Source organism: Scyliorhinus torazame, chromosome 27, assembly GCF_047496885.1.
Source record: "Scyliorhinus torazame isolate Kashiwa2021f chromosome 27, sScyTor2.1, whole genome shotgun sequence".
NCBI classification, from domain to species: domain Eukaryota; kingdom Metazoa; phylum Chordata; class Chondrichthyes; order Carcharhiniformes; family Scyliorhinidae; genus Scyliorhinus; species Scyliorhinus torazame.
The window spans coordinates 35,494,614-35,514,221 of NC_092733.1; the positions used below are offsets into that span (position 1 = coordinate 35,494,614).

At 51.1% G+C, this 19,608-nt stretch overlaps 1 protein-coding gene across 1 annotated transcript in view; it reads right to left on the reverse strand.

The window, feature by feature from the left end:
* The window catches only part of LOC140403348 (rho GTPase-activating protein SYDE1-like), a 110,547-nt gene that overhangs the window by 47,233 nt on the left and 43,706 nt on the right, over nt 1-19,608 (reverse strand). The window contains exon 2 of the mRNA XM_072491248.1: nt 4,492-5,103. Within this exon, the coding sequence (XP_072347349.1) occupies nt 4,492-5,103 (612 nt within the window). The remainder of the gene's footprint in view (nt 1-4,491; nt 5,104-19,608) is intronic.

Below are 19,608 nucleotides of genomic sequence, written 5' to 3' on the forward strand. Positions count from 1 at the left end.
TGTGTCGGGAGACCCGGGAGTCCAGGGGGTGAGAGAGGCCGACATTTTGGTAGGCCGGAGACGGATCTTGTTGGGATGGAGGGACTTGGAGCCGCCCAAACCGGGAGGTGTGGGTGAGGGACCTTGCACAGTTCCTCAGGATGGAATAAATCAAGTTCACCTTGAGAGGGTGTGGAGGGGTTTGCCCGGAGATGGAAACCATTTATCGATTTCTTCCAGGATAGTTAGGTCAGGGACGGCTTTGGGTTAAAAAAAGGAGGCTGAGAGGGTGGCGAGTAACAGTAGGAGGGTGGTGCGCGGCGTGCTGGTCATTAATTCGTTATAAGATTTCCTGTTTATTTTTTTTGGTTTTGTTTGTGTTTGATAAATGCCTGAATAAAAAACAGTTCAGAGATTTGCTGAGAAACACGGCATTCTACCCCACCTACCCCGTCCCCCCTCGCCGTCCCCTCCTACCCCGTCCCCCCCCCGCAGTCCCCTCCTACCCCCTCCCCCCCCCGCCGTCCCCTCCTACCCCGTCCCCCCCCGCAGTCCCCTCCTACCCCCTCCCCCCCCCCCGCCGTCCCCCCCCCGCCGTCCCCTCCTACCCCGTCCCCCCCCCGCCGTCCCCTCCTACCCCGTCCCCCCCCCGCAGTCCCCTCCTACCCCCTCCCCCCCGCCGTCCCCTCCTACCCCGTCCCCCCCCCGCAGTCCCCTCCTACCCCCTCCCCCCCGCCGTCCCCTCCTACCCCGTCCCCCCCCGCCGTCCCCTCCTACCCCGTCCCCCCCCCGCAGTCCCCTCCTACCCCCTCCCCCCCCGCCGTCCCCTCCTACCCCGTCCCCCCCCCGCCGTCCCCTCCTACCCCGTCCCCCCCCGCCGTACCCTCCTACCCCCGTCCCCCCCGCCGTCCCCTCCTACCCCGTCCCCCCCCGCCATCCCCTCCTACCCCCTACCCCCGCCGTGCTCGCTGACCCCGCCCCCCCCCCGCCGTCCCCTCCTACCCCCCTCCCCCCGCCGTGCTCACTGACCCCATCCCCCCCGCCATCCCCTCCTACCCCGTCCCCCCCCCACCGTCCCCTCCTACCCTGTCCCCCCCCGCCGTCCCCTCCTACCCTGTCCCCCCCGCCGTCCCCTCCTACCCCGTCCCCCCCCCCGCCGTCCCCTCCTACCCCGTCCCCCCCCGCCGTCCCCTCCTACCCCGCCCCCCCCGCCGCCCCCTCCTACCCCCCCCCTCCAACCCCGTTCCCCCCCCCGCCGTCCACTCCGCCGTCCCCTCCTACCCCCCTCCCCCCGCCGTGCTCGCTGACCCCCCGCCGTACTCGCTGACCCCCCCCGTGCTCGCTGACCCCCCCACCGTGCTCGCTGACCCCCCCCACCGTGCTCGCTGACCCCCCCCGTGCTCGCTAACCCCCCCACCGTGCTCGCTGACCCCCCCCCACCGTGCTCGCTGACCCCCCGCCGTGCTCGCTGACTCCCCCGCCGTGCTCCCTGACCCCCCGCCATGTTCGCTGACCCCCCGCCGTGCTCGCTGACCCCCGCCGTGCTCGCTGACCCCCGCCGTGCTCGCTGACCCCCCGCCGTGCTCGCTGGCCCCCCCACCGTGCTCGCTGACCCCCCCGCCGTGCTCGCTGACCCCCCCCGCCGTGCTCGCTGACCCCCCGCCGTGCTCGCTGACCCCCCGCCGTAGTCGCTGACCCCCCGCCGTGCTCGCTGACCCCCCCGCCGTGCTCGCTGACCCCCCCACCGTGCTCGCTGACCCCCCCGCCCTTGCTCGCTGACCCCCTCCCGTGCTCGCAGACACCTCGCCTTGCTCGCTGACCCCCCCGCCGTGCTCGCTGACCCCCCGCCGTGCTCCCTGACCCCCGCCGTGCTCGCTGACCCCCCGCCGTGCTCCCTGACCCCCCGCTGTGCTCGCTGACCCCCCCCCCCCGCCGTGCTCCCTGACCCCCCCCCCCCCGCTCTATCGACCTGCGCAGCCACCTTCTGGGTATAATGGACCTGACACCCAGATCTCTCAATTTTCCCGGGGGCTTTTTCATTTACCGTATAGTCCGCTCTTGAATTGGATCTTCCAAAATGCATCACCTCACATTTGCCTGGATTGAACTCCATCTGCCATTTCTCCGCCCAACTCTCCAACCTATCTATATTCTGCTGTATTCTCTGACAGTCCCCTTCACTATCTGTTACTCCGCCAATCTTAGTATCATCTGCAAACTTGCTAATCAGACCACCTATACCTTCCTCCAGATCATTTATATATATCACAAATAACAGTGTTCCCAGCACGGATCCCTGTGGAACACCACTGGTCACAGTTCTTCATTTAAAAAAATTCCTTTCCACTACTAAGGACGGCAGATTTCTCTTCCCTAAAGGGGATTAGTGAACCAGTCGGGTTTTTACAACAATCAGCAATGGTTTCATGAACGAACATCATTAGACTTTTTAATTCCAGATTTTTATTGAATTCAAATATTATCATCTGTAGTGGAGGGATTTGAACCTGGGTCCCTGGAGCCTTACTCTGGGTCTCTGGATTAATAGTCCAGTGACAATACCACTGCCCTAATGGGCTGGACTTTAATGGACTGGAAATGACCAACTTCGCCAACCCAAAGCCTCGACCTCGGCCCACATAGCTGCCTTATTTTCAGAAGCAAATTACTGAAATGAATGCATGAAGTATAGGGAAGAGGTTCCGTGCAGTAACTGGAGGCGCAATTGTTCGCGGAAGAGTAAAGGAAATCGGGGATGTGGGAGAGGCGAGAGGGTCCCGGTCGGCTTTGGGGTAAAAGGAGGTTATGGAGATAGGGAGGGTCAAGACCATGGAGACATTAGAAAACGAGGGTGAAAGGTTGAAATTGGAAGCGTTGCCAGGCTGGGAGCCATTGTGGGTCAGCGAACATGGCGGGGGGTCAGCGAGCACGGCGGGGGGTCAGCGAGCACGGCGGGGGGTCAGCGAGTACGGCGGGGGGGGGGTACCGAGCACGGCGGGGGGGTCAGCGAGTACGGCGGGGGGTCAGCGAGCACGGCGGGGGGTCAGCGAGCACGGCGGGGGGGTCAGCGAGCACGGCGGGGGGGTCAGCGAGCACGGCGGGGGGGTCAGCGAGCACGGCGGGGGGGTCAGCGAGCACGGCGGGGGGGTCAGCGAGCACGGCGTGGGGGGTCAGCGAGCACGGCGGGGGGGTCAGCGAGCACGGCGGGGGGGTCAGCGAGCACGGCGGGGGGGTCAGCGAGCACGGCGGGGGGTCAGCGAGCACGGCGGGGGGGTCAGCGAGCACGGCGGGGGGGTCAGCGAGCACGGCGGGGGGGTCAGCGAGCACGGCGGGGGGGTCAGCGAGCATGGCGGGGGGGTCAGCGAGTACGGCGGGGGGGTCAGCGAGCACGGCGGGGGGGTCAGCGAGCACAGCGGGGGGGTCAGCGAGCGCGGGGGGGTCAGCGAGCGCGGCGGGGGGGTCAGCGAGCACGGCGGGGGGGGCAGCGAGCACAGCGGGGGGGTCAGCGAGCACGGCGGGGGGTCAGCGAGCACGGCGGGGGGGGCAGCGAGCACGGCGGGGGGGGTCAGTGAGCACGGCGGGGGTGTAGGAGGGGACGGCGGGGGGGTCAAGAAGGCATACAGCATGCTTTCCTTCATCGGACAGGGTATTGAGTACAAGAGTCGGCTGGACTTTGGTTCGGCCACATTTGGAATACTGCGTGCAGTTCTGGTCGCCACATTACCAGAAGGATGTGGATGCTTTAGAGAGGGTGCAGAGGAGGTTCACCAGGATGTTGCCTGGTATGGAGGGCGCTAGCTATGAAGAGAGGTTGAGTAGATTAGGATTGTTTTCATTAGAAAGACAGAGGTTGAGGGGGGACCTGATTGAGGTCTACAAAATCATGAGAGGTATGGACAGGGTGGATAGCAACAAGCTTTTTCCCCAGAGTGGGGGACTCAATTACAAGGGGTCACAATTTCAAGGTGAGAGGGGGAAAGTTTAAGGGAGATGTGCGTGGAAAGTTTTTTACGCAGAGGGTGGTGGGTGCCTGGAACGCTTTGCCAGCGGAGGTGGTAGAGGCGGGCACGCTAGCGTCATTTAAGGTGTATCTAGGCAGATACATGAATGGGCAGGAAGCAGAGGGAAGTAGATCCTTAGAAAATAGGCGACAGTTTTAGATAGAGGATCTGGATCGGCGCAGGCTGGGCGGGCCGAAGGACCTGCTCCTTGCTGTAATTTTTCTTTGTTCTTTCCCAGTCTGGCCGACATGTGACCCCAGCCCCATGTGGTTGACTCTGAACTGCCCCCTCTGAGTGGCCGGGCAAATCCCTCATGTTCATATCCCAAGAGCAAATGAACAAAACAAACGCATATTTGGGAAGGAAAGCGGCCGTATTTGGCTGATGTGGCAGACACTGTCTCCAGTCCCACACCAACGGGGCCTGCTCGTGGCTGCCCTGTGAGGTGGTGGCGCGAAGGTTATACACACACGGGCTATTCAGCAATAAGGAGCTGGGATTTACTACTCACCCGACAGTGCGCCGCTCCCGGCCTGATTCCCGCTCCAGGCCAAACCAGCCACTGGCACGGAGGTCGAAGGCCTGCGGGTGTTCTGGGGAGAAGACCAGGCGGCACATCTCGGCGTCTGCTGCTCCGGCATGGTTTCACCACCACTTGGCATCGTCGCCACGCAGCCCTGCTTCGTCACACCCTCGCCGCCAAGGGACCCGGCCCCCGCTGGGCGAGGCACCTCCACGTACCACTGCGCTCGGCTGGTCTCCGCCCTCCGGGCCGGGCGCACTGGGCCATCGTCCTCCGGGATGGGGTTGTACCAGATTTCGCCCTCCTCGATGGTGCCTTTGGTTCTTCTAGCATCAGCGGTCAGCTGCCCGGCAGCACTGACGCCTGCTTCTCGGCCGGGGCGCTTCGTCAGGGGGCACGGGCAAGTGGCGGAGCCTGGACAATCGGCACCAGTGTCGGCAGAGTTCTCCGAGGCAGAGGAGGGCAGGAGCCGCTCGTTGGGAGCCTTGCACACACTGGCTCCGTCGGTTCTCTCAGTCCAGGTTTCACCACTCTCACACTTCACAATCTGGACGGTCTCTGGATACACTGTGATTGGCGGCCGCTCAAAAACATCGGTTTCTGAATGGACATAAAAAAAAGGTTCTTCAGGAATCGGATTAACAGGGTTAACGAGAATTAGATCGTTAGAAAGGTTTTCACCAGCCAGCTCAACTTCTAAACTTTACAGTAGGGTTCCCTCTACACTGTCCCCATCAAACACTCCCAGGACAGGTACAGCACGGGGTTAGATACAGAGTAAAGCTCCATCTACACTGTCCCCATCGAACACTCTCAGGACAGGTACAGCACGGGGTTAGATAGAGTAAAGCTCACTCTACACTGTCCCCATCAAACACTCCCAGGACAGGTACAACACGGGGTTAGATACAGAGTAAAGCTCCCTCTACACTGTCCCCATCAAACACTTCCAGGACAGGTACAGCACGGGGTTAGATACAGAGTGAAGCTCCCTCTACACTCTCCCCATCAAACACTCCCAGGACAGGTACAGCACGGGGTTAGATACAGAGTAAAGCTCCCTCTACACTGTCCCCATCAAACACTCCCAGGACAGGTACAGCACGGGGTTAGATACAGAGTAAAGCTCCCTCTACACTGTCCCCATCAAACACTCCCAGGACAGGTACAACACGGGGTTAGATACAGAGTAAAGCTCCATCTACACTGTCCCCATCGAACACTCTCAGGACAGGTACAGCACGGGGTTAGATACAGAGTAAAGCTCCCTCTACACTGTCCCCATCAAACACTCCCAGGACAGGTACAACACGGGGTTAGATACAGAGTAAAGCTCCCTCTACACTGTCCCCATCAAACACTTCCAGGACAGGTACAGCACGGGGTTAGATACAGAGTGAAGCTCCCTCTACACTCTCCCCATCAAACACTCCCAGGACAGGTACAGCACGGGGTTAGATACAGAGTAAAGCTCCCTCTACACTGTCCCCATCAAACACTCCCAGGACAGGTACAGCACGGGGTTAGATACAGAGTAAAGCTCCCTCTACACTGTCCCCATCAAACACTCCCAGGACAGGTACAACACGGGGTTAGATACAGAGTAAAGCTCCATCTACACTGTCCCCATCGAACACTCTCAGGACAGGTACAGCACGGGGTTAGATACAGAGTAAAGCTCCCTCTACACTGTCCCCATCAAACACTCCCAGGACAGGTACAACACGGGGTTAGATACAGAGTAAAGCTCCCTCTACACTGTCCCCATCAAACACTTCCAGGACAGGTACAGCACGGGGTTAGATACAGAGTGAAGCTCCCTCTACACTCTCCCCATCAAACACTCCCAGGACAGGTACAGCACGGGGTTAGATACAGAGTAAAGCTCCCTCTACACTGTCCCCATCAAACACTCCCAGGACAGGTACAGCACGGGGTTAGATACAGAGTAAAGCTCCCTCTACACTGTCCCCATCAAACACTCCCAGGACAGGTACAGCACGGGGTTAGATACAGAGTAAAGCTCCCTCTACACTGTCCATCAAACACTCACAGGACAGGTACAGCACGGGGTTAGATACAGAGTAAAGCTCCCTCTACACTGTCCCCATCAAACACTCCCAGGACAGGTGCAGTACGGGGTTAGATACAGAGTAAAGCTCCCTCTACACTCTCCCCAGCAAACACTCCCAGGACAGGTACAGCACGGGGTTACATACAGAGTAAAGCTCCCTCTACACTGTCCCCATCAAACACTCCCAGGACGGGCACAGCACGAGGTTAGATACAGAGTAAAGCTCCCTCTACACTGTCCCCATCAAACACTCCCAGGACAGGTACAGCATGGGGTTAGATACAGAGTAAAGCTCCCTCTACACTGTCCCCATCAAACACTCTCAGGACAGGTGCAGTACGGGGTTAGATACAGAGTAAAGCTCCCTCTCCACTCTCCCCAGCAAACACTCTCAGGACAGGTGCAGCACGGGGTTAGATACAGAGTAAAGCTCCCTCTACACTGTCCCCATCAAACACTCCCAGGACAGGTGCAGCACGGGGTTAGATACAGAGTAAAGCTCCCTCTACACTCTCCCCATCAAACACTCCCAGGACATGTATAGCACGGGGTTAGTTACAGAGCAAAGCTCCCTCTACACTGTCCACATCAAACACTCCCAGGACAGGTGCAGTACGGGTCAGATACAGAGGGGCGGGCAAGTGGGTGTGGGGAGGGGAGAGGTTTTGGTGGAGCGGCAGGTCACCAGAGAATTGGTGAGGTAGAAAGGGTCGCAGAGGAAGGGGAGGGGTGGGGAGGGGCGGGGAGGGAGGTCATCCTGACAGACGGAAGCATGGTTGTTTGTCTCTTCCTAGAATGTCTCAGCTCTGAAACGGGCCATTAACCCTGTCCCAGTGTTTTACACACATGAATATACACATTAGGATCAGGAGGAGGCCACTCGGCCCCTCGAGCCTGCCCCGCCATTAAACAGGGTCATTGGCTGATCTGATTGTAACCTCAACCCCACGTTCCTTCTGACGCCCCGATAACCTTTCACCCCCTCGGTCATCAAGAATCACTCTCGCTCAGCCTTAAAAAACATTCAGAAAGACTCACTTTCAACCACCTTTCGAGGAAGATAGTTCCCGAGACTCACAACTCTCAGAGAAAAGATTTCTCCTCATCCCCAACTTAAATGGGTGACCCCCCCACCCGTATTGTTAAACACTGACTCCCGAGTTCTCTCTACTCCCCTTCTTGAACAAAGAGACCACATTTGCTATCCTCCAGTCCTCTGGCACTATTCCTGTAGCCAATGATGACATAAAAATCAAAGCCAAAGGCTCAGCAATCTCTTCCCAGGCCTCCCAGAGAATCCTAGGATAAATCCCATCAGGCCCTGGGGACTTATCTATTTTCAGCCTGTCCAGAATTGCCAACACCTCTTCCCTACGTACCTCAATGCCATCTATTCTAATAGCCTGGGTCTCAGCATTCTCCTCCACAACATTCTATTTTCCTGAGTGAATACTGACGAAAAATATTCATTTAGTATCTCGCCTATCTCTTCAGACTCCACACACAACTTCCCATCCCTGTCCTTGACTGGCCCTACTCTTACCCTCGTCATTCTTTTATTCCTGACATACCTATAGAAAGCTTTTGGGTTTTCCTTGATCCTACCTGCCAAATACTTCTCATGTCCCCTCCTTGCTCGTCTTAGCTCTCTCTTTAGATCCTTCCTCGCTACCTTGTAACTATCAAGCGCCCCAACTGAAACTTCACACCTCATCTTCACATAGGCCTCCTTCTTCCTCTAAACAAGAGATTCCACTTCTTTGGTAAACCACGGTTCCCTCGCTCGACGCCTTCCTCCCTGCCTGACCGGTACGTACTTATCAAGAACATATATAAGATGTGGGTTTGAGCCCCTGCAGCGAATCCCACACACCCACCAACCCTGTGGGGGGGGGGAAAAAAGCCCATGTCCACCATTCTCATCAATTTCTTTCATTCTGAACATAGAACATAGAACATACAGTGCAGAAGGAGGCCATTCGGCCCATCAAGTCTGCACCGACCCACTTAAGCCCTCACTTGCACCCCATCCCCGTAACCCAATAACCCCTCCTAACCTTTTTTGGTCACTAAGGGCAATTTAGCATGGCCAATCCACCTAACCTGCACGTCTTTGGACTGTGGGAGGAAACCGGAGCACCCGGAGGAAACCCACGCAGACACGGGGAGAACGTGCAGACTCCGCACACAGTGACCCAGCGGGGAATCGAACCTGGGACCCAGGCGCTGTGAAGCCACAGTGCTATCCACTTGTGCTACCGTGCTGCCTCGCGTGGCTTTCTTGCCAATCGGGGGACCAATCCCTTCTTCCCCCTCATCAGAACATTTCGCAATCTTCCGATGGTTCCTTTAATGCAGTGGCCAGCCTGACAGAGGTTGACCCTGAACCCGCGAAGGAGATGAGACGGTAGCTGACCAGAGGTTTACTCCCAAGTGATAGCTGGAGCGGGGCGGTACCGTGCCGCAGTGGTTAGCACTGCTGCCTCACGGCACCGAGGACCTGGGTTTTGGTCACTGTCCGGGTGGAGTTTGCACATTCTCCCCCTGTCTGCGTGGGCCTCACTCCCACAGCCCAGAAAGATGTGCAGGGTAGGTGGATTGGCCACGCTAAATTTGAAAAAAAATAATTGGAGACTCCAAATTTACTAAAAAGGCACTGTGGTAGAGTGCAGGAGAGGGTGAGAGAAGGAATGCCAGAGCCTAACGTCTAGGGATGGCTGGTGTCTCTACTGATGACGGATTGAAAGAGATTTGCATTTATATAACATAAAAGCAAATAACTGCGGACGCAGGAATCTGAAACAAAAGAGAAAATGCTGGAAAATCTCAGCAACTCTGGCAGCATCTGTAGGGAGAGAAAAGAGCTAATGTTTCGAGTTCGGTGACTCTTTCGTTGCATTTATATAGCGCCTTTCACAAACTGCTGACGTCACCAAGCGCTTTATGGCCGATGAACTTCTTTTTGAAGGGTAGACACTGCTTATAATGTTGAGAAATATGTCAGCCAATTTGTGCACAGTAAGCTCCCACAGACAACAAAACGATCTGTTTTTTTGTGACGTCGGCGGAGGGATAAATTTTGTCCGGGGCAGCGAGGGTAAACGCCACCTCACTCCCTGCTTTACATTACACATAAACAAGCTGAGGCCGAACCTGGAACTGGGCCAGAACTGGCTGCTGAATGCAGCTTGGAGCTCTGTACCTCGCAGGGGAGGAGAGACGGAAAACTCTTTTGAGTTATGATGGGGCAGCCTTGCCAACTATTTTCTTTATTTCTCCTCTCATAAAAGCGGCCTCGGACCAAGACAAACATGGAGGCCGTATCCATTGGCAACAGCCTCTCAGTAATGTGACTTGTCTGACACTCTAGACTACCTGGCACTTACAAGAGTCAGGCAGGTGGCCAGTGAGGTCTTTGCTTACGAGAGTTTAAACCCCAAAGCAACATAATATGAAGCGGGGAAAAGCAGGCAGGAGCAGTAGGGCGGGTAAGGAGCAAGTGACACAGAAAGCAAACACCACCAATACCCAGGACGGACTGGCTGCACCAAGGTTTCATTCTGAGGAAGCCCAGCGAAAACCCGGGAGGGTTTGGTACAAACTACAAAAGCTCGTGGTTAATTCCGGCACTTTCCAGAACAAGGCAGATCGACTTCTAACTCCCCACTGGCGAAATCACTGACGAAGCTTGAATACCTCACAACCTGCCAAAGCTGAACCAGATGGAGGCGCCATTCTCGACGGGGCTGAGATTTCAAACGTGTTTTATCCGAGAGAAAGTATTGATCGGCTCAGGCGATGTAATTACCAGCTTTCTGGATAATAGAAGGAGCTTTCATGTCAACTCTAATCCTTTCGTGGATTATAGGCCGATACGGAGGGCTAATTAACGCAATGCTCTGGAGTGAGAATCAATTAGCGTTAAGTAGTTAAACACAAAAAGAGCCGGCGAGGTCAATCCATTTGCAACGAGAGAGGCGAGAATGGACAAAGAGCTCGGGCTAAACTCAGGAAACAATAAGAAAAAAGTGAATGAGGCTCTCAAGCTGACACTCAATATCCCCGTTACAACCCATCCTGTAACAGTGTACAGTCCAGATATGTCCCCACTACAACCCATCCTGTAACAGGGTACGGTCCAGACATATTCTGGCTCGAAGGAAGCCTTGCCTCCCTTTTTTTCAACACCATTATCCCGACAAGACTAATAACCAAACTCCGCAATCTTGGACTTGACCCCTCCCTGTGCAGCTGGATCCTTGACTTCCTCACCAACAGACCGCGATCTGTCAGGTTAGGCAACAGCACCTCCTCCACAATAGTCCTCAACACCGGGGCCCCGCAAGGATGTGTGCTCAGTCCTCTACTGTACTCCCTATACACACATGACTGTGTGACAAGATTTAACTCCAACTGCATGTCTGCATCGACTCTCACAAACTTCTACAGATGTGCGACAGAGAGCATCCTATCCGGCTGCGTTACAGCCTGGTATGGCAACTGCTCGGTCCAAGATCGCAAGCAACTGCAGAGTGTGGTGAACTCAGCCCAACGCATCACACAAACTTGCCACCCCCACATTGATTCTGTATACACCTCCCGCTGCCTCAGGAAGGCAGACAGCATTGTCAGAGACCCCTCCCACCCAGGCATTGCCTTCTTCCAGACCCTTCCATCAGGCAGAAGATACAGAAGTCTGAAGACCCGCACATCCATACACAGGAACAGCTGCTTCCCCACAGCTACTAGACTCCTCAACAACTTCCCCTCGGACTGATCTGTTCCCTGTAAGAACACTATTCACGATGCCCTATGTTACTCTTGTTGGCCCTTGTTCCGCACTGTAACCAATCAGTGTTTGTCGATGTATCATTTCTCTGTCGATTATTCATTTTGTCTACTATGTACGCACTGTGTACGTTCCCTCGGCCGCAGAAAAATACTTTTCACTGTACTTCGGTACATGTGACAATAAATCAAATCAAAAATTAAATCAAAAAATATATCTCCATGACAACCCAACCTGTAACGGTGTATAGTCCAGCTATATCCCCATTACACATTGTAACAGAGTACAGTCCAGATATGTCCCCATTACAACCCATCCTGTAACAGTGTACAGTCCAGATACATCCCCATTACACATTGCAACAGAATACAGTCCAGATACGTCCCCATTACAACCCATCCTGTAACAGTGCACAGTCCAGATACATCCCCATTGCACACTGTAACAGTGTACAGTCTAGATATATCTCCATTACACACTGTAACAGTGCACAGTCTAGACATATCCCCATTACACACTGTAACAGTGTACAGTCTAGATATATCTGCATTACACACTGTAACAGTGCACAGTCTAGATATATCTCCATTACACACTGTAACAGTGTACAGCCTAGATATATCTCCATTACACACTGTAACAGTGTTCAGTCCAGATAGATGCCCATTACACACTGTAACAGTGTACAGTCCAGATATATGCCCATTACACACTTGTCATGAGAATGTCACTTTAAGAAATGTTTGTCTGCTCATGTTACTGCAGTGATGTCAGAGTGTGGGTGGAGCTGAGCTCTGGCTCTGTTTTTTAGTTTCACTTTGAGAAAAGCTTGGGTGTGTCTGTTTTTTCTTTGGTTTCGTTTCAGTGTTGGAGCTGAAGCCAGACAAAGCAGGTGTACTGTTGATCTCTCTTCCATGAAAAAACTATCTCTTGATCATTTGGTGAATTCAGAATTATAAATGTACTCAGTGGTGAATGCAAACCTGATGTGCTTCCGTTAAAAGATGTTTCTTTTGTCTTCTGGATGTTGTTTGGGAAGTTATTATGGATTACTTAGTGTATTCTTTGGGGGTTGTATTTGAATTAATGGTTGCTAAGATGTTCATTGTATGTTTTAAAAAGGTGAACTTGAGTTCATAGAATAAACATTGTTTTGCTTTAAAAAATACTTTTCGATTTCTGCTGTACAACACCTGTAGAGTGGGCCGTGTGCTCCCCATACCACAATCAAGTAAAAGTTGTGGGTCAGGTTAACTCCATGATACATCCCCATCGCACACTGTAACAGTGTACAGTTCAGACATATCCCCATTGCACACTGTAACAGTGTACAGTCCAGATATATGCCCATTACACACTGTAACAGTGCACAGTCCAGATATATCCCCATTGCACACTGTAACAGTGTACAGTCCAGACATATCCCCATTACACACAGGAACACTGTACAGTCCAGACATATCCCCATTGCACACAGGGACAGTGTACAGTCCAGATATATCCACATTACACACTGTAACAGTGTAAAGTCCAGACATATCACCATTACACACTGGAACAGTGTACAGGTCCAGACATATCCCCATTGCACACTGTAACGGTGTACAGTCCAGATATATGCCCATTACACACTGTAACAGTGCACAGTTCAGATATATCCCCATTACACACTGTAACAGTGTACAGTCCAGACATATCCCCATTACACACTGTAACAGTGTACAGTCCAGAAATATCCCCATTGCACACTGTAACAGTGTACAGTCCAGATATATGGCCATTACACACTGTAACAGTGCACAGTCCTGATATATCCCCATTACACACTGTAACAGTGCACAGTCCAGATATATGCCCATTACACACTGTAACAGTGCACAGTCCAGATATATTCCCATTGCACACTGTAACAGTGTACAGTCCAGATATATCTCCATTACACACTGTAACAGTGTACAGTCCAGATATATCCCCATTGCACACTGTAACAGTGTACCGTCCAGATATATCTCCATTACACTCTGTAACAGTGCACAGTCCAGATATATGCCCATTACACACTGTAACAGTGCACAGTCCAGATATATTCCCATTGTACACTGTAACAGTGTACAGTCCAGACATATCCCCATTACACACTGTAACAGTGTACAGTCCAGATATATCCCCATTGCACACTGTAACAGTGTACAGTCCAGACATATCCCCATTACACACTGTAATAGTGTACAGTCCAGATATATGAATAGGATGGGAATAGAGGGATACGGACCCAGGAAGTGTAGAAGATTGTAGTTTAGTCGGGCAGCATGGGCGGCATGGGCTTGGAGGGCCGAAGGGCCTGTTCCTGTGCTGTACATTTCTTTGTTCTTTGTATATCACCACTACACACTGTAACAGTGCACATTCCAGGTATGTCCCCATTACAACCCATCCTGTAACAGTGCACAGTCCAGATACGTACCCATTACAACCCATCCAGGAACAGTGCACAGTCCAGATACATCCCCATTGCACACTGTAACAGAGTACAGTCCAGACATATCCCCATTACACACTGTAACAGTGTACAGTCCAGATATATGCCCATTACACACTGTAACAGTGCACAGTCCAGATATATCCCCATTACACACTGTAACAGTGTACAGTCCAGACATATCCCCATTACACACTGGAACAGTGTACAGTCCAGATATATGCCCATTACACACTGTAACAGTGCACAGTCCAGATATATCCCCATTGCACACTGTAACAGTGTACAGTCCAGACATATCCCCATTACACACTGCAACAGTGCACAGTCCAGACATATCCCCATTGCACACTGTAACAGTGTACAGTCCAGATATATGCCCATTACACACTGTAACAGTGCACAGTCCGGATATATCCCCATTACACACTGTAACAGTGTACAGTCCAGATATTTCCCCATTACACACTGGAACAGTGTACAGTCCAGATATATCCCCATTGCACACTGTAACAGTGTACAGTCCAGACATATCCCCATTGCACACTGTAACAGTGTACAGTCCAGATATATCTCCATTACACACTCTAACAGTGTACAGTCCAGATATATCCCCAAAGCACACTGTAACAGTGTACAGTCCAGATATATCGCCATTACACACTGTAACAGTGTACAGTCCAGACATATCCCATTACACACTGGAACAGTGTACAGTCCAGATATATCCCCATTGCACACTGTAACAGTGTACAGTCCAGATAGATGCCCATTACGCACTGTAACAGTGCACAGTCCAGATATATCCCCATTACACACTGTAACAGTGTACAGTCCAGACATATCCCCATTACACACTGGAACAGTGTACAGTCCAGATATATGCCCATTACACACTGTAACAGTGCACAGTCCAGATATATCCCAATTGCACACTGTAACAGTGTACAGTCCAGACATATCCCCATTACACACTGCAACAGTGCACAGTCAAGACATATCCCCATTACACACAGTAACAGTGTACAGTCCAGACATTTCCCCATTACACACTGGAACAGTGTACAGTCCAGATATATCCCCATTGCACACTGTAACAGTGTACAGTCCAGACATATCCCCATTGCACACTGTAACAGTGTACAGTCCAGATATATCTCCATTACACACTCTAACAGTGTACAGTCCAGATATATCCCCAAAGCACACTGTAACAGTGTACAGTCCAGACATATCCCCATTGCACACTGTAACAGTGTACAGTCCAGATATATCCCCATTGCACACTGTAACAGGGCACAGTCCAGATATATGCCCATTACGCACTGTAACAGTGCACAGTCCAGATATATCCCCATTACAGACTGTAACAGTGCACAGTCCAGATATATGCGCATTCCACACTGTAACAGTGCACAGTTCAGATATATCCCCATTGCACACTGTAACAGTGTACAGTCCAGACATATCCCCATTACACACTGTAACAGTGTACAGCCCAGATATATCTCCATTACACACTGTAACAGTGCACAGTCCAGATATATCCCCATTGCACACTGTAACAGTGCACAGTCCAGATATATCCCCATTGCACACTGTAAGTGCACAGTCCAGATATATCTCCATTACACACTGTAACAGTGTACAGTCCATATATATCCTCATTACACATTGTAATAGTGTACAGTCCAGACATATCTCCATTGCACACTGTAACAGTGCACAGTCTAGATATATCTCCATTACACACTGTAACAGTGTACAGTCTAGATATATCTCAATTACAATCTGTAACAGTGTACAGTCCATACATATCCTCATTACACACTGTAATGGTGTACAGTCCAGCTTTATCTCCATTGCACACTGTAACAGTGCACAGTCTAGATATATCTCCATTACGCACTGTAACAGTGTACAGTCTAGATATATCTCAATTACACACTGTAACAGTGCACAGTCTAGATATATCTCAATTACACACTGTAACAGTGCACAGTCTAGTTATATCTCCATTGCACACTGTAACAGTGCACAGTCTAGATATATCTCCATTACACACTGTAACAGTGTACAGTCTAGATATATCTCAATAACACACTGTAACAGTGCAGTCTACATATATCTGAATTACAATACTCTTGAGGGTTCTTTCAATACTCCTGAGGGTTCTATCATTCACTAAAAAAAAAAAATAGAGTATTGAAAGTCAAAGAGATCTAGGAGTACAGGTCCACAGGTCATTGAAAGGGGCAACACAGGTGGTGAAGGTAGTCAAGAAGGCATACGGCATGCTTGCCTTCATTTGCCGGGGCATTGAGTATAAGAATTGGCAAGTCATGTTGCAGCTGTATAGAACCTTAGTTAGGCCACACTTGGAGTATAGTGTTCAATTCTGGTCGCCACACTACCAGAAGGATGTGGAGGCTTTAGAGAGGGTGCAGAAGAGATTTACCAGAATGTTGCCTGGTATGGAGGGCATTAGCTATGAGGAGCGATTGAATAAACTCGGTTTGTTCTCACTGGAACGAAGGAGGTTGAGGGGAGACCTGATAGAGGTGTACAAATTATGAGGGGCATAGACAGAGTGGATAGTCAGAGGGTTTTCCCCAGGGTAGAGGGGTCAATTACTAGGGGGCATAGGTTTAAGGTGAGAGGGGCAAGGTTTAGAGTAGATGTACGAGGCACGTTTTTTACGCAGAGGGTAGTGAGTGCCTGGAACTCGCTACCGGAGGAGGTAGTGGAAGCAGGGACGATAGGGACATTTAAGGGGCATCTTGACAAATATATGAATAGGATGGGAATAGAAGGATACGGACCCAGGAAGTGTAGAAGATTGTAGTTTAGTCGGGCAGCATGGTCGGCACGGGCTTGGAGGGCCGAAGGGCCTGTTCCTGTGCTGTACATTTCTTTGTTCTTTGTACACACTGTAACAGTGCACAGTCTAGATATATCTCCATTACATACTGTAACAGTGTACAGTCCAGATAGAACATAGAACATAGAACAATACAGCGCAGTACAGGCCCTTCGGCCCACGATGTTGCACCGAAACAAAAGCCATCTAACCTACACTGTGCCATTATCATCCATATGTTTATCCAATAAACTTTTAAATGCCCTCAATGTTGGCGAGTTCACTACTGTAGCAGGTAGGGCATTCCACGGACTCACTACTCTTTGCGTAAAGAACCTACCTCTGACCTCTGTCCTATATCTATTACCCCTCAGTTTAAAGTTATGTCCCCTCGTGCCAGCCATTTCCATCCGCGGGAGAAGGCTCTCACTGTCCACCCTATCCAACCCCCTGATCATTTTGTATGCCTCTATTAAGTCTCCTTTTAACCTTCTTCTCTCCAACGAAAACAACCTCAAGTCCATCAGCCTTTCCTCATAAGATTTTCCCTCCATACCAGGCAACATCCTGGTAAATCTCCTCTGCACCCGCTCCAAAGCCTCCACGTGCTTCCTATAATGCGGTGACCAGAACTGTACGCAATACTCCAAATGCGGCCGTACCAGAGTTCTGTACAGCTGCAACATGACCTCCCGACTCCGGAACTCAATCCCTCTACCAATAATGGCCAACACTCCATAGGCCTTCTTCACAACCCTATCAACCTGGGTGGCAACTTTCAGGGATCTATGTACATGGACACCTAGATCCCTCTGCTCTTCCACACTTTCAAGAACTTTACCATTAGCCAAATATTCCGCATTCCTGTTATTCCTTCCAAAGTGAATCACCTCACACTTCTCTACATTAAACTCCATTTGCCACCTCTCAGCCCAGCTCTGCAGCTTATCTATATCCCTCTGTAACCTGCTACATCCTTCCACACTATCGACAACACCACCGACTTTAGTATCGTCTGCAAATTTACTCACCCACCCTTCTGCGCCTTCCTCTAGGTCATTCATAAAAATGACAAACAGCAACGGCCCCAGAACAGATCCTTGTGGTACTCCACTTGTGACTGTACTCCATTCTGAACATTTCCCATCAACCACCACCCTCTGTCTTCTTTCAGCTAGCCAATTTCTGATCCACATCTCTAAATCACCGTCAATCCCCAGCCTCCGTATTTTCTGCAATAGCCTACCATGGGGAACCTTATCAAACTCTTTGCTGAAATCCATATACACCACATCAACTGCTCTACCCTCATCTACCTGTTCAGTCACCTTCTCAAAGAACTCAATAAGGTTTGTGAGGCATGACCTACCCTTCACAAAGCCATATGCCCATTACCCACTGTAATAGTGTACAGTCCAGATATATCACCACTACACACTATAACAGTGTACAGTCCAGATATATCCCCATTACACACTGTAACAGTGCACAGTCCAGATATATCCCCATTACACACTGGAACAGTGTACAGTCCAGACATATCACCATTACACACTGGAACAGTGCACAGGTCCAGACATATCCCCATTGCACACTGTAACAGTGTACAGTCCAGATATATGCCCATTACACACTGTAACAGTGCACAGTCCAGATATATCCCCATTACGCTCTGTAACAGTGTACAGTCCAGACATATCCCCATTACACACTGGAACAGTGTACAGTCCAGAAATATCCCCATTGCACACTGTAACAGTGTACAGTCCAGATATACGCCCATTACACACTGTAACAGTGCACAGCCCAGATATATCCACATTACACACTGTAACAGTGCACAGTCCCGATATATGCCCATTGCACACTGTAACAGTGCACAGTCCAGATATATCCCCAATGCACACTGTAACAGTGTACAGTCCAGACATATCCCCATTACACACTAATAGTGTACAGTCCAGATATATCCCCATTGCACACTGTAACAGTGTACAGTCCAGACATATCCCCATTACACACTGTAACAGTGTACAGTCCAGATATATCCCCATTACACACTAACAGTGCACAGTCCAGAAATATCCCCATTACACACTGGAACAGTGTACAGTCCAGACATATCACCATTACACACTGGAACAGTGTACAGTCCAGATATATCACCATTACACACTGGAACAGTGCACAGGTCCAGAAATATCCCCATTGCACACTGTAACAGTGTACAGTCCAGATATATGCCCATTACACACTGTAACAGTGCACAGTCCAGATATATCCCCATGACACTCTGTAACAGTGTACAGTCAAGACATAACCCCATTACACACTGGAACAGTGTACAGTCCAGAAATATCCCCATTGCACACTGTAACAGTGTACAGTCCAGATATATGCCCATTACACACTGTAACAGTGCACAGCCCAGATATATCCACATTACACACTGTAACAGTGCACAGTCCAGATATATCCCCATTGCACACTGTAACAGTGTACAGTCCAGACATATCCCCATTACACACTGTAATAGTATACAGTCCAGATATATCCCCATAGCACACTGTAACAGTGTACAGTCCAGACATATCCCCATTGCACACTGTAACAGTGCACAGTCCAGATATATCTCCGTTACACACTGTAGCAGTGCACAGTCCAGATATATCCCCATTACACACTGTAACAGTGTACAGTCCAGACATATCACCATTACACACTGGAACAGTGCACAGGTCCAGACATATCCCCATTGCACACTGTAACAGTGTACAGTCCAGATATATGCCCATTACACACTGTAACAGTGCACAGTCCAGATATATCCCCATTACACTCTGTAACAGTGTACAGTCCAGACATATCCCCATTACACACTGGAACAGTGTACAGTCCAGAAA